At 47.2% G+C, this 16,250-nt stretch overlaps 1 protein-coding gene across 1 annotated transcript in view; it reads left to right on the top strand.

Annotated features, from left to right (window-relative positions):
• Nucleotides 1-7,602: 7,602 nt before the first annotated feature.
• Nucleotides 7,603-16,250, top strand: part of TNFRSF21 (TNF receptor superfamily member 21) — a 64,388-nt gene continuing 55,740 nt past the window's right edge. The window contains exon 1 of the mRNA XM_075269217.1: nucleotides 7,603-7,870. Within this exon, the coding sequence (XP_075125318.1) occupies nucleotides 7,793-7,870 (78 nt within the window). The 5' untranslated portion in view covers nucleotides 7,603-7,792. The remainder of the gene's footprint in view (nucleotides 7,871-16,250) is intronic.

Here is a 16,250-nt window from a genome sequence, read left to right on the forward strand (position 1 = left end):
GGGGTTGAGCACAGGGGGGAACAACAATATGCGCTGTGGACATGCTGCGATTTCGAAAAACGTTGTCTGTTTGGAAATCGTAACATGTCAATTATATCTACGGAAATGCTGGCGGCTTCTCTATAGGTATAATGGAAGCAGAAAATCTGTAGAGGAAACTTCTGCAGAGCTCCTGTAAGAAGTGCTGTTGGGAAAAACCATGATGTGTTACCGCCACGGTTTTTCCTGAAGCGCTTTCTTGCTGCAGCCACTATGTGGGGTCTTAGCCTTAATAAAGGCCAAGTGCCACTTTAATGAAATGAATTGCTCCCTTATATTATTCCCCTAATTCCCCTGACATAAATACTGCACCCCTAATGATTTACCATCAGATTTCAGCGTCATAAAGATGTCATTTTTCATTTTTCAATACACTCCTGTCTGGTTTTATGTCCCAGGGCTCTTTGGATCACTGAAAACAATCTCAAAACCCTGTGATAACTAGTTTGCCAGGTCAGCCCAATTAAAGAGGTTGTCCAAGATATTTTAGTACTGGGCCAGGAGACTGGGGAAGGTGAAACCTAAAGAAAAAACAAACAAACAAACAAACAAAAAACTTACTCACCTGTCCCTAAAATATCCTGGACAATCCCTCTACAGGAAACCTACTTAAGGCCGGGGCCCCACGGGCCGTAAACGCAGCGGAAAAATTGCAGCGTTATACAGTACTTGCAAAGTAGATGGGATTCATGCTAATCCCATCCCCACTTTGTGGGAAAAATCGCAGCCCGGACTCGCTGCAATTTCCAAAACCGTTGCGGTTTTGAAAATCGCAGCACGTCAGTTATATCTATGGAAACACCAGCGGCTTTCCCATAAATATAATGGTAAAGAGAAAGTCCACGGAGGAAAACTCAGTGAACTTTCTCTTTAAAGCGCTGTGTTTACAGCCCGTAGGGCCTTAGCCTAAGAAGGATGTTCCACATTATTAAGCAGGCCACAGGTTTCAAGCAGAATGGGAAAGAAAAAGGATCTCTGCGGTCTAAAAGTGTCAAGTGGGGCAATGCCTGTGACAATGTATGAAAACATAAGATATTTCACGTAAACGTAAGCGAGATCATCGTATTGTGAAGAGATTTGTGGCTGATTCAGAGCACAGATGGGTTTGTGCAGATAAAGGCAGAATGACGTAGGTTTCTACCAGACAAATTCATAGGATTAAGGACCCCTGATGCCTCTGGGATCCCATGAACCTCAAGGTGTAGGATCCTCCAGAGGGTTGCAGTTGTGCATAAACCTACTATTCAGCCACCCCTAACCAGGGCTCACAAGCAGAAACAGTCACAGTGGACCCAGGTATACAGAGTCATGTTTACTGAAAGCAATAGGGAAAAAAGCAGCCCATTCATTTCTATGGGAAGCGCACGTATGCCGGCTCCCATAGAAAGCAACGGGATCTGTTTTAACGCCGCTGATTCGGAACGTGTTACACGTTCAGAATCAGTGAGCGTATACTCTGTGTGAAGGGGCCATAAGGGTGGGAGAAAGCTCACATCAGGACAGCAGCTCTCGGAGACGATTCTGACATCCTGAAAAAATATTCAAGGAGAAACCATCCAAAAACTACCGAGTTCAGTGGAGACAAGGATTGTAATATAAATACTATGTAACTTGGCCTGTTAAGATAAGATAATTCTTTAATAGTCCCACCATGAGGAGATTCAGTGTGTTACAAGAAAGAACACATACGAGCTCAGAATAGCAGATAGAAAAGATACTAGGAGTCATAGCAGCTGGAAAAAAAAGAAGACTTCAGGATCATTTAGTTCTCGGTGCGGAGTGATCTTCGCTTGGTCTGATGTAGACTATACAGTCTGGTTGCGGTTGGAAGGAAGGACTTGTGATAGCTCCTTCTCACACTTGGGGTGAAGCAGACGGTCACTTACAGTGCTGCCAAGTCCCATCAGGGTCTCATACATGGGGTGGGATTTGTTCTCCCGCATGGAGGTCACCATGGACAGTATCCTTCTGTCACCCACCACCTGTACTGGGTCCAAGGGTCTCCCCAGGACAGAGCTGGCCCTTCTGATCAGCCTGTCAAGTCTATTTCTGTCCCTGGTTGATATACTGCTCCCCCAGCAGGCTACACCGAAAAAGATGGCTGAAGCAACCACAGAGATGAAAAGGCCCTAAGAAGTGTCCCCTGGACTCCGAAGGCCCTCAGCCTCCTGAGCAGGTAGAGTCTGCTGTGGCCCTTTCTGTGCAGGTGATCAGCCCAGTCCAGCTTATTATTGAGGAGCACACCCAGGTACTTATAGGTCCTGACTATCTCACTGCCGGTCCCCTGGATGTCCACCAGCTTCAGAGCACTCCTCTGCTTACTAAAGTCCACCACCATCTCCTTGGTCTTCCCAGCATTAATCCTGAGTTGGTTCCGCTGACGCTGGGTTCACACCTGCGTTTGGGGTCTCCGTTCTATGGTTTCCGTCTTCTGCATGCCAGAAGACGGAAACCATAGACCGGGTCCGGCCGTGCGCGGCGGTGAGCGTTTTAGGCTCTCCGCCGCGAAACCGGATTTTTTTATCCGGACACAGAGCACTGCATGTCCGACTCTGTGTCCGGATTAAAAAACCCGGTTTTGCGGCGGAGAGCCTAAAACGCTCACCGCCGCGCACGGCCGGACATCTCTCTCACCCATTCAAATGAATGGGTGAGAGAGACTCCTGCAGGTTTCCGTCTCCTGCCTGTGTTTTAGGCAGGAAACGGAAACCTAAGTACGGAGTGCCGGGCCGCAGATGTGAACGAGCCCTGACACTAGTCCACAAAGTCCCGGTTTAAGTCTCTGTATTCCCTATCGTCGCCATCAGTGATAAGGCCTACTATAGCAGAGTCATCGGAGGACTTCTGTAAGTAACAGCTAGACAAGTCGCATCTAAAGTCAGCAGTGTACAGTGTGACGAGGAAAATAAATGTGACCTTTTATGCCACAAATTCAACAAATGACCATTTTCAGTTCTTTACAACCTATGTTTGATAAAATTAAATATTATAATTTAGAACGTTGGATTTAGATTTTTTAATGTTATTATTTGGAGGTTTGTCCAATAAAATGTGATTTATACCCTAACGGTTGAAGATGTGACTGTTATACTGACTGTTCTTTGTATCGACCATTTAGGAGTATCTGAGAAAATTATCATTTGCGTATTGTGCAGGGAATAGCAATACTATATAAATCATTAGTCCTAGTTTGACCACTAGAGGGCAGCACAGAATAAGACTTGTCTATGAAGTCCTCAGATGACACCGGGCTGTGACACATCAGACGTTGCTGTCCTCGCACTTGTTGATCAGCACTAAAACCCCTGTCTGTGTTTCCCCGGAGATCTCCGCTTGCTTTCAGTGAATTGGAACATTCAGATCTAATGCTTGTCACAGCTGATGGTTTGTTACAATTGTATCCAGCCTGCACAATGACATATGAGGCCTTTTATCTCTTATTCTGGTCATTTGTTACAATGTATTAGATTCCAGGCTGTTCAGCTTGCAGAGTATTGTCTGGACTGGACACCATTTTATGAAGGGTTAGGGCCTGTTCACACTATTTGTATTTGTGCTATACATGCATACCTCACAACTTTTGAAGAGCAGAAAGAGGAACAAAATGTGCGGCACGCACAAATTTAGCTCCGCCCACTTTTATATTGACTCCGCCCATTCTCATTCATTTTTCCTGTGCCCCCCACACAGTATAATCCTCCTACAGTCACCCGTAATTTATATGTTCCCCCTCCATCTCTTCCCCAGTTTCATATAACCCCTCATCTGCCCCAGTTTCATGTCCCCCCTCCATCTCTGCCCCCAGATTCATGTCTCCTCCATCTCTGCCTCCAGTTTCATGTTCCCCCTCCATCTCTGCCCCCAGTTTCATGTTCCCCCTCCATCTCTGCCCCCAGTTTCATGTTCCCCCTCCATCTCTGCCCCCAGTTTCATGTCCCCTCCATCTCTGCCCCCAGACTCATGTCCCCCCCATCTCTGCCCCCAGTTTCATGTTCCCCCTCCATCTCTGCCCTCAGTGTCATGTGCCCCATCTCTGCCCCCAGTTTCATTCTGTTCTCCCCCCCCCCCCCTTCATCTGCCCCAGTGTCATGGGCCCCCTACATTATGTTCCCCTCAATGTGTAACACACACACAAAAAAACCCCCCTTATACTCACCTTCCAATGCTCCCCTGCCGCTCTCTCCGCTCTCACTGGCTCCCATAGTTGTAGACGCGACATGACCTCATCACATCGCGCCTACACATACAGGAGCCAGAGCGCAGCGTTAAAGCAGGAGCTGAGCTGTGACAGCCCCTGCTTTAATCACCTATGTATATGTCAGTGGAGCCGCTCATATGTCCATGTTTTTCACAAACCAAGAGACACTGAGAAGAGAATCACAACACATATTATTGTCTTTTCTCTTCTTGTCTTGGTCATTCAAGTCTATGGGTCCATAAAAAAAATAAAAAAAAGGGGCAAGTGTGCTGTCCGTGTGCCATCCGTGTACTATCTGTGTGCTGTCTGTGTGCCATCAGTGTACTGTGTGCTGTCCATGTGCCATCTGTGTGCTATCTGTGTGCTGTCCGTGTGCCATCCGTGTACTGTGTGCTGTCCGTGTGCCATCTGTGTACTATCTGTGTGCTGTCCGTGTGCCATCCGTGTACTATCTGTGTGCTGTCCGTGTGCCATCCGTGTACTGTGTGCTGTCCATGTGCCATCTGTGTACTATCTGTGTGCTGTCCGTGTGCCATCCGTGTACTATCTGTGTGCTGTCCGTGTGCCATCAGTGTACTGTGTGCTGTCCATGTGCCATCTGTGTGCTGTCCGTGTGCCATCAGTGTACTGTGTGCTGTCCATGTGCCATCTGTGTGCTGTCCGTGTGCCATCAGTGTACTGTGTGCTGTCCATGTGCCATCTGTGTGCTATCTGTGTGCTGTCCATGTGCCATCCGTGTACTATCTGTGTGCTGTCCGTGTGCCATCAGTGTACTGTGTGCTGTCCATGTGCCATCTGTGTACTATCTGTGTGCTGTCCGTGTGCCATCAGTGAACTGTGTGCTGTTCGTGTGCTATAATGTGGGGGCAACTGGAGGGGGACATTATAAAGTAGGGTCCACTGGAGGGGGACTTTATACTGGGGGAACAAGTGGATGGGGTTATTATAATATGGGGGCAACTGGAAGGGGACTTTATACTGTGGGGGCAACTGGAGGGGGACATTATAATGTGGAGGCAACTGGAAGGGGACTTTATACTGTGGGGGAAACTGAATGGGGGACATTATAATGTGATGGTATACCGTGTCATGGCCACTATGGGTCATTATACTGTGCGAGGGCACAAAAAGATAAGAATATGCAGAACCAGAGTGGAGTAGGTGGGGCTGGAGGTGGCTCTTACTATACTGTACTGTATGCACATTCTGTACCTCTTCGGTCAATTAAAGTTAGGAGGTATGCGCTGTATAATGCCTCCTCAGTGACCCCAAACACTGTATAACGCCCCATACCGGCTCCATACATAGTACAATGCTTCCCCAGAGATCCCAAACACTGTATAATGCCTCTTAGCTTCCTCATACCCAGGATAACGCTCCTCAGTGGTCCCAAACACTGCATGTCCCCCCTCAGTGACCCCATACACAGTATAATGCTTCTCAGCAGGCCCCACACAGTATAATGCATTCTCACAATATAATGCCTCTTTAGTGGTCCCAAACATTGTGTAATGTCCCTCAGTGGCCTCGCCCACAGTATAATGTTCCTCAGTGACCCCATACACTGTATAATACCTCCTCAATTGCCCCTACAGAGTATAATGCATCCTCACAGTACAATACCTCCTCAGTGGTCCCCAAACACTGTATAATGCTCCTCCTAACAATGCCCCTGCATTTAACCCCTTTGATACCATGGTCAATAGCGCCAAGGGCATACAAAAAGTGGTGCTTTCATGGTTAAAAGTCACCTGAGTGCCTTCTGTCCCCCATTGGGGTTCCCGGTCCACTCTGTTCCAATGTCACGGAGCAGGATAGGGCCAGTTCTATATCCATTGAAGAGCTCAGTCGTGTGCAGGAATACCAAGAGTTAATCCCACTGGGGAGTGAAAAAACATTTAACGCTAGGCTCCAGGGGCGTAAGTACCGGGGTAATGGGCCCAATTTACTGCAGCGCCGGGGGCTGCCTGAAGATGGATGCGGAGAGGAGCTGCCTCCTCCACAGTCCATCTTTTGACAGTAAGTGAAGCTAGCAATTGCTGGCTTCACTACTGTACCCAAGCAGGGTAGAAACTTCTATCTCCTGCCTGCTGTCCAGTGGCGTAACTACCACCGTAGCAGCAGAGGCAGCTGCCACAGGGCCCGGGACATTAGGGGCCCGGTGACAGCCGCTACCGCTGCTATCATTATACTCGGGGGTCTTTCCGGACCCCCGAGTATAATGATCGGCGGACCGGGAGAGGTAAGAAACATAAAAAACACTGTTACTTACCTCTCCACGATCAGGGCAGGCCTGCGTCCTGGGTCATGTGACGTCTGACGTTATTGAAGATCGACTACTTTGGAGGCCAACAGTGTAGGAGACGTGAGATAGGTGAGTAACAGAGATTTTTTTTATGTTTTTCTCCCTCAGGGTCTCCAATTATTATACTCTGGGGACTGAAAAGACCCCAGAGTATAATAATTGTTTATGGGTGTCCACAGTGGGACATAATACTGTGTGCAGGGGCCACTATGGGGGATAATACTGTGTGCAGGGGCCACTATGGGGGATAATACTGTGTGCAGGGGCCACTATGGGGGATAATACTGTGTGCAGGGGCCATTAAGGGACATAATACTGTGTGCAGGGGCCACTATGGGGGATAATACTGTGTGCAGGGGCCACTATTGGGGATAATACTGTGTGCAGGGGCCACTATTGGGGATAATAGAGTGCGCAGGAATGCGCAGGAGGGGGTCGGTCGAGGTCTTCGGCGTCAGTTGGGGGGGGGGGGGGCATGCCAAAAGTTCGCCATGGGGCCCCGCCATTCCTAGTTACGCCACTGTTAGGCTCACACTAGTGTTCGGATTTCTGTCTCTTGGGTCCACATGGAACCGAAGGAAGGAAACCCTGCCTGCTTAGAAAGAATCACCTGCAGACCCCATAAACTATAATGGGGTCCACCGAGAGAAAGTCCAATTTTATGGGGAATCTGGGATGGAGTCCGGGAACGTTAGCGTGAACCTGGCGTAAAAAAATTCTAAATATTTCAAAAATAAGAATAAAAACACAAAAGACCATAAAACCATAAAATATTACATGGGGTGAAAACCCCCCCAATAAAAATGGCCATATCCTGAAGGGGTTAATATACAATGGGATTTTTACAAGCCACAGCTCCAGGAACCCGTGCTCATCTCTTCTGGTAAGGCCGCTTTCTTGCCTAGCTATGACGTCAGCTCGATGACAATGTAGAATAACCGGGCGGTGAGGTCATGAAGTGACTGTTCGCTGTGGGCGGGGTCGGTGGCAGTTTCATTGTGACGTCACAATGGGCGGAGCGCTCGGCCCCTGGCTCCGCTGCCTGTCACTGGCGGCTCATTCCTCCGCTGCCGTCAGAGCCGGTGAGTGGCGGCTCCGGCTCAGCGATGGCCACCGGTCTATGTGCCGTCCTGCCCCGCGTACCTGCCCGCAGACAGCCCGCCCTGCCGGAGCTCTGGCACTGCTGGAGCCAGCGAGGATTCTGCTGAGACCCGCACAGGGCATGAGCTAAGCCCCGGCACCCAGCGGCCATGGGGGGTACCAGGGAGAGGAAGGGCTGCAGCCCCCGGACATCTGCTGCTGCTGCTACTGGCATCTGCCTCCTGGCTGTAAGTAGCCCGCTCGCCGCCTCCATTGTGTGCCATGTCTGCAGGTCCAGCCTCACCACCAGCCCACACTCTGCAGCTGCTGCAGTAGTCAGGTGTAGCTCATGATGGACATGTGGCCGCGGCTGCTGCACAACCTCTTGGAGGATGGGGCACGCTGTGCTGGAGGGTTCTGCCAGACTGGAATGTTTTATGGCAATTCTAAGAGGTTCTGCAGCAGTTTATATGAATGAGAGGTTCTGCTGCAGTTTATATGGGTAAGAGGTTCTGCAGCAGAGTGTATAGGATGATGAGAGGTTCTGCAGCAGAGTGTATAGGATGATGAGAGGTTCTGCAGCAGAGTGTATGGGATGATGAGAGGTTCTGCAGCAGAGTGTATGGGATGATGAGAGGTTCTGCAGCAGAGTGTATGGGATGATGAGAGGTTCTGCAGCAGAGTGTATGGGATGATGAGAGGTTCTGCAGCAGAGTGTATGGGATGATGAGAGGTTCTGCAGCAGAGTGTATGGGATGATGAGAGGTTCTGCAGCAGAGTGTATGGGATGATGAGAGGTTCTGCAGCAGAGTGTATGGGATGATGAGAGGTTCTGCAGCAGAGTGTATGGGATGATGAGAGGTTCTGCAGCAGAGTGTATGGGATGATGAGAGGTTCTGCAGCAGAGTGTATGGGATGATGAGAGGTTCTGCAGCAGAGTGTATGGGATGGTGAGAGGTTCTGCAGCAGTGTGTATAGGATTGTAAGAGCTTGTTCAACAGAGGGTACGGGATAGGAAGAGGTTCTGCAGCCGAGGGTACGGGATGGTGAGAGGTTCTGCAGCCAAGGGTACGGGATTGGAAGAGGTTCTGCAGCCGAGGGTACGGGATGGTGAGAGGTTCTGCAGCCAAGGGTACGGGATTGGAAGAGGTTCTGCAGCCGAGGGTACGGGATTGGAAGAGGTTCTGCAGCCGAGGGTACGGGATTGGAAGAGGTTCTGCAGCAGAGGGTACGGGATTGGAAGAGGTTCTGCAGCAGAGGGTACGGGATTGGAAGAGGTTCTGCAGCAGAGGGTACGGGATTGGAAGAGGTTCTGCAGCAGAGGGTACGGGATTGGAAGAGGTTCTGCAGCAGAGGGTACGGGATTGGAAGAGGTTCTGCAGCAGAGGGTACGGGATTGGAAGAGGTTCTGCAGCAGATGGTACCGGGTGGCAAGAGGTTCTGCAGCAGAAGGTATGGGATGGGAAGAGGTTCTGCAGCCGAGGGTACGGTACAGGATAGGAATAGGTTCTACAGCCGAGGGTACGGGATTGGAAGAGGTTCTGCAGCAGAGGTTATGGGATGGGGAGAGGTTCTGCAGCAGAGGGTACGGGAAGGCAAGAGGTTGTGCAGCAGAGGGTACGGAATGGTAAGAGGTTCTGCAGCATAGGGTATGGGATGGTAAGAGGTTCTGCAGCAGAGGGGACGGGAAGGTAAGAGGTTCTGCAGCAGAAGGTAAGCGGTTCTGCAGCAGAGGGTACGTGATGGTAAGAGGTTCTGCAGCAGAGATTACAAGAAGGCAAGAGGTTCTGCAGCAGAGGATACGGGAAAGGAAGAGGTTCTGCAGCAGAGGGTATGGTAAGAGGTTCTGCAGCAGAGAGTACGGGATGGTAAGCGGTTCTGCAGTATTTTGCGTTCATTTTTCTGTGCCTGTGATAAGTGACAGCTTCCTAGATGTGCAGGTATATTGTAAATGGCAATTATTCCAAGAGGTTCTGCAGCGCCAGAGATTCCTGGCAGTTTATCATCAGGCTGGTGCTGTATCCAGGGTGTGATGCTCGTGTATACTCTGTAGTCTCTATATCCTATTATACTGCTCCTGGCAGTGCAGGCACCTGAGCCGCCCTCCTCCATGTGCCATCCTGCCAGTTACTGATGCCACACAGACCCTGAATTGCTTTGTTATAGTTTGTCTTTGTGGTTGGAGGCGCAGTTTGCCTCGCATGTCACATGATTGAATGATTTCGGGGAACGTGTCGCTGTCCCACTATGTTTGATGACGTACATGTGAGGTCACACAGTGGTCCCCAAGACCTGTAGGTTTCATGTGCTGGATTCGATAGAGGAAAGTTTCTGGGAAAGCTGGGTGGCGGCACCTTTAATGGAAAGTTGGTTGAACATCAGTTAACCTAATAAGATGCCAATCTGACAAGAGGGTGACACTGATATAAGTAATTGGAGGTATAACAGGAAAAGGAATTAAAGGGAATTATCAGGATTTAAAAAACATGGCTTCCAAAAACAGCGCCACACCTGTCTAGAGGTTGTGTGAGGTACTGCACCCAGATCCTTTGTCATAAATAATAATGTTAATATAGGAATAATAATCTGCCCCATTCTCTCTGGGACCATATGGGGGGCCTCTGTGTCCCCCGATGGCTTTATGACATGATTTATGTCTTAGTCACCCTACAATTTTAACTGCGGCTCTCTAGCGCCATCATATTGTATGGCAGCTTTATCTGAACTGTCCGAGGTACATGGTTGGTTCTCAGTAAATTCATATATTGGTGGTCTCTAACTGTAGACTCTTATAGACTGAAAAAACAATGTGGGAAGATTAAGGTTTCCCTTTACTACCTTGGGTTTGCAACTTTTTGAACCTCTAAGTAAAAATAGTTGTAAGCGTTTTTGTAAAGTGGTACGGCCCACCGGAACATGCAGCTGATCTATGAGGAGACCTGCACCTTATGGGGGGCTGTTACACAGGAAGGTCCCCGTCACCCTACACTGCACATAGATCTGCGTATCTGCAAACTGCATAGAGCGCTAAATATTGTTTATGGATTATTCTAATCCTATTACGCATGGCTAATCCCTATAGTCTGTCAGTGTGTATAATCCACAGATCCCTTGTAGAACATCTCCATCCAGGAACTGAAGACACTGCCAAAATTAGGGCAAACTTATGCAACACATACTACGTGTAATATAGATTACCTGTGCCAGTCACTTAACTGGGCAATAGTATCTTAGTGAGCGCAGCTCTGGAGTATAATACAGGATGTAACTCAGGATCAGTACAGGATAAGTAATGTAATGTATGTACACAGTGACTGTACCAGCAGAATAGTGAGTGCAGCTCTGGAGTATAATACAGGATATAACTCAGGATCAGTACAGGATAAGTAATGTAATGTATGTACACAATGACTGTACCAGCAGAATAGTGAGCGCAGCTCTGGAGTATAATACAGGATGTAACTCAGGATCAGTACAGGATAAGTAATGTAATGTATGTACACAGTGACTGCACCAGCAGAATAGTGAGTGCAGCTCTGTAGTATAATACAGGATGTAACTCAGGATCAGTACAAGATAAGTAATGTATGTACACAGTGACTGCACCAGCAGAATAGTGAGCGCAGCTCTGGAGTATAATACAGGATGTGTCTCAGGATCCGTACAGGATAAGTAATGTATGTACACAGTGACTGTACCAGCAGAATAGTGAGCGCAGCTCTGGAGTATAATACAGGATGTAACTCAGGATCAGTACAGGATAAGTAATGTAATGTATGTACACAGTGACTGTACCAGCAGAATAGTGAGCACAGCTCTGGAGTATAATACAGGATGTAACTCAGGATCAGTACAGGATAAGTAATATAATGTATGTACACAGTGACTGCACCAGCAGAATAGTGAGCGCAGCTCTGGAGTATAATACAGGATGTAACTCAGGATCAGTACAGGATAAGTAATGTAATGTATGTACACAGTGACTGTACCAGCAGAATAGTGAGCGCAGCTCTGGAGTATAATACAGGATGTAACTCAGGATCAGTACAGGATAAGTAATGTAATGTATGTACACAGTGACTGCACCAGCAGAATAGTGAGCGCAGCTCTGGAGTATAATACAGGATGTAACTTAGGATCAGTACAGGATAAGTAATGTAATGTATGTACACAGTGACTGTACCAGCAGAATAGTGAGCGCAGCTCTGGAGTATAATACAGGATGTAACTCAGGATCCGTACAGGATAAGTAATGTAATGTATGTACACAATGACTGTACCAGCAGAATAGTGAGCGCAGCTCTGGAGTATAATACAGGATAAGTAATGTAATGTATGTACACAATGACTGTACCAGCAGAATAGTGAGCGCAGCTCTGGAGTATAATACAGGATGTAACTCCAGATCAGTACAGGATAAGTAATGTAATGTAATGTATGTACACAGTGACTGTACCAGCAGAATAGTGAGCGCAGCTCTGGAGTATAATACAGAATGTAACTCCAGATCAGTACAGGATAAGTAATGTAATGTATGTACACAGTGACTGTACCAGCAGAATAGTGAGTGCAGCTCTGGAGTATAATACAGGATAAGTAATGTAATGTATGTACACAGTGACTGTACCAGCAGAATAGTGAGCGCAGCTCTGGAGTATAATACAGGATGTAACTCAGGATCAGTACAGGATAAGTAATGTATGTACACAGTGACTGTACCAGCAGAATAGTGAGTGCAGCTCTGGAGTATAATACAGGAAAAGTAATGTAATGTATGTATACAGTGACTGCACCAGCAGAATAGTGAGTGCAGCTCTGGAGTATAATACAGGAAAAGTAATGTGTGTACACAGTGACTGTACCAGCAAAATAGTGAGCGCAGCTCTGGAGTATAATACAGGATGTAACTCAGGATCAGTACAGGATAAGTAATGTAATGTATGTACACAGTGACTGCACCAGCAGAATAGTGAGCGCAGCTCTGGAGTATAATACAGGATGTAACTCAGGATCAGTACAGGATAAGTAATGTAATGTATGTACACAGTGACTGCACCAGCAGAATAGTGAGCGCAGCTCTGGAGTATAATACAGGATGTAACTCAGGATCAGCACAGGATAAGTAATGTAATGTATGTACACAGTGACTGCACCAGCAGAATAGTGAGCGCAGCTCTGGAGTATAATACAGGATAAGTAATGTAATGTAATGTATGTACAGCAGCAGAATAGTGAGTGCAGCTCTGACTGGACATTCCCTGCAGGCGACTTTCACCTTGCAGCTGGTTATAGTGTAACATGTCATTACTTTTATAGACTTCTATTTGTATCTGTTATATTGTCTCTGGTGCTGTTGGTATAAACAGATACAAACAATCTCTTTGCCAGATGGGTTTTGCTCAGACATATTTTTGGCTATTTATTTTGGTATTGAGTTGTTTCCTTTGTTTTTTTCGGCGCCGCTGATTATTATGTAGTGAATTCTCTTGTGTGATCATAAAATAAAGCAGATTGTGTCATCTTTATGGTCCCTAAACCTGCCCACATACTGCAGGACACTTGTTGTAGGACTAAGGATCTGTTCACATCAATGTTGTGGCTTCCATTTATAAATATAAGTTTCAGTGATGTGTCTGATCTAAAATGAGACAGGCTTCTGCACTAGATGTTGGCCTCAATTGGGTTATAATGGGGTCTGCCAAAGTTCTAGTTGTCCTTTGTTGTATAGACTAGGGCAGGGTCAGCAGAGCCATCTCATTGTTATTAGGTGAGGAGTTAGACAGTCCTCTTTTACTTTTGGAGGTCTAGATGGCATGATAACATGATACACAACGAAAAGGCTTTGTGTAATGGTGATCCTTTGGAACAGCAGCGTTTTTTACCTCCAGACCTCCACAAATCATGGTTTTAAGACCCATAAAGTGAGTTTCTGTGGGAGTTCTTGGTTTCTTTGCAATAAACCTATAATCTTTACAATTCTGTGGAAATCCCGAAAACATGAGCTATTGGGGAGATCGGAGAACCAAAGTTGAGATCACTATGCAAGAGCAAGTGTTGAACTCCTACCAGCTGGAGACTCCTAAGTGCCCTGTGGGGTACCATAACCAATTGAATGGGATATCAGGTCATGATTTTAAAGGATCCTATCATTCAGACAACATTTTTTTCTAAGTGCTACGTCAGAATAGCTTTAAGAAAGGCTATTCTTCTACCTTTCATTGTCTTCTCCGTGCCACCGTTCGCCTACAATCCCGGTTCTTGTTGGTATGTGAATTAGCTCTCTCGCAGCACTGGGGGCGGGCCCCAGCACTCAGACAGCACTGGGGGCATTCCCAATGCTGTGAGAGAACTCTCTCCAGCACCGCCTCCTCTTCTTCAGCAGCGTCATCTTCAGCCTCTTCTTCCGGCGGTGACTTGTAACTTCTAAGCCTAAGGCCTCCGGCCTTGGGCAGACAGACTGCACATACCCATAGTCCAAGAGAAAAATGGCCGCTTGCGTAGTATTGTAAGCGGCCATTTTCTTGGGGCCTGTGGGCATGCGCAGTCTGCTCTGCCCGAGGCCTAAAAGTAAGAAGACATCGCCAGAAGAAGAGAATGAAGAGGCCGTTACTGATGAAGATGGAGGCGGCGCTGGAGAGAGTTTCTCTTGCAGCATTGGGGCCGCCCCCCGTGCAGTCTGAGCACTGAGGCCTGCCCCCAGTGCTGCAAGAGATCTAATTTGCATACCAAGAGAAACCGGGATTGTAGGCGAACGGTGGCACGGAGAACATGACGAAAGGTAGGAGAATAGCAGCCTTTCTTTAAGGCTATTCCGACGTGGTACTTAGAAAAAATGTTGTCTGAATGATAGGATCCCTTTAAGACCCATAAAGAGAATTTCTGTGGCAGATCATGGTGCTTGTACAATAAATATATCATATTTACAATTCTGTGGAAATCTCAAGAACATGACCTGTTGGGGAGAATGGAGAACCAACGTTAAGATCATTATGAAGGATGAAGTTTTGGAAATCTGCCGGCCATGGAAAACTCCATTAACTTTAATGGGATTTCAGGAATGTCAATCTGGAACCCAAATGGTCTAAGTCATCCATCTGAATCCTGTAGGTCCTATTGACTTCTATCCTGGTGCAGCTTCTATTCCACCTGGTAGACACTTGGTCGATCGATGGTGTTGTGGGACCATTGGTTGGACAGGATGGATTTTTCTCCTTTCTGATCCTATTTTCTTGTCTCTTTGCCACTTATCTCACCAACTCTTTGCATATGTGGCCATATACCACGTGCATGGTATCGGAGCAACAGCAATGGTCACCGTTGGGCTAAAATGAAGTTACGTATGGTTACGCCCATTGCTCCTTTGTCTTGAATTTTTGTACATAGAATATGGGAGTGAAATCCAATTAAAAGCCACTCAATACCATTACAGCTTCACTCTTTTTTTTACCTTGTGGTTTTTACGAAGCCACATAATGGACAACATTGTCTTGACGTCTCTTATCTCAACTCTTCTTCAAGCAATTAATGATCTGCAATTCATGAAATTGTTCCTCTGACTGACATTGATCCCAGTCTTGACTTGATCTCACCGTCTGACCTTGTAGAGAGAGGACATGGCAATAATGGATGGAGGTATCAGCAGAAACCCAGATCCAACACCGAAGACTATGGAGCAATGAACCAAGATTTAAGACTTGACGTTAAGCCAAGACTTGAGGGTTATGATGATCCCCCAACCACCGGTCTGCGGATCAGAACTGGGCCTTTTTTGTTTTTTGTGCATCAACAAATGGGTTTTGTCATTCCGAGAGCTGACGTGTGACCTTACTACGTGTCTTTATAACATGTCGGGGGATCAGTTTTGGTTGGAAAAAATTTACACGGTCTATTATGACTGTATAGTATTATGACTGAATTCTCAAAGAGCCTCTGGATACTGGTCCCAGTCCATTCTGACACTGGTCATCATTGGTTGTGTATCTTTGTATCAGTAACACATACTCCTCATCCTCCGCTCTGGGCTTGTATACCGAGCTTCAGTAAAAGCTTCTTCTGTAGATTTGACCCTGTAGCCTCCATTGTCTAACTGCAAACTAAGCAGCTTCTGTTGGCTAAGTGGGTGGATGTTGCTGTCAGGACAAGGCTGGCTTGGCTTTGGCTCGGTCCCCTGAGCCCTGCAGTATCCAGATGCCATTGACATTCGCCGTGTGCCAGTCTTTGTCGTCTCTGCTGTGTGAGATGGATGAGTCACGTTACTGGATGCTCGGGTTTACGCTTGTTTTCTTCTCGGTGATCTATCCGGCTTCTGCAGTGATCCGTGTCACGCATTTCTGTTTAGTGACAATTGAGTCGGTTGCGATGTGAGTTATTTCCCCGCAGACACGTGGACTGTGTCATAATTCAGCACAGTGTCGTTTATTGCCTAGACAGTCCACTTCTCAATAGACTCACTACCTAAGAGCTAGTAGGCCATAGTCATGTGCCCACCAGGCCACCAATATCTGGACCAAGATTGTGCGAGGTTTTGGTATTTGGCTCTCCTCGCTGTTTTAGCAAATCCTTCTACATCTGCAAGTTTGTCCACCTGTCCAAATCCAGAATAACCACCTTTGGCAGAGCGGACCGCTG

The sequence above is a fragment of the Leptodactylus fuscus genome, chromosome 3 (assembly GCF_031893055.1).
Source record: "Leptodactylus fuscus isolate aLepFus1 chromosome 3, aLepFus1.hap2, whole genome shotgun sequence".
Classification (NCBI taxonomy): domain Eukaryota; kingdom Metazoa; phylum Chordata; class Amphibia; order Anura; family Leptodactylidae; genus Leptodactylus; species Leptodactylus fuscus.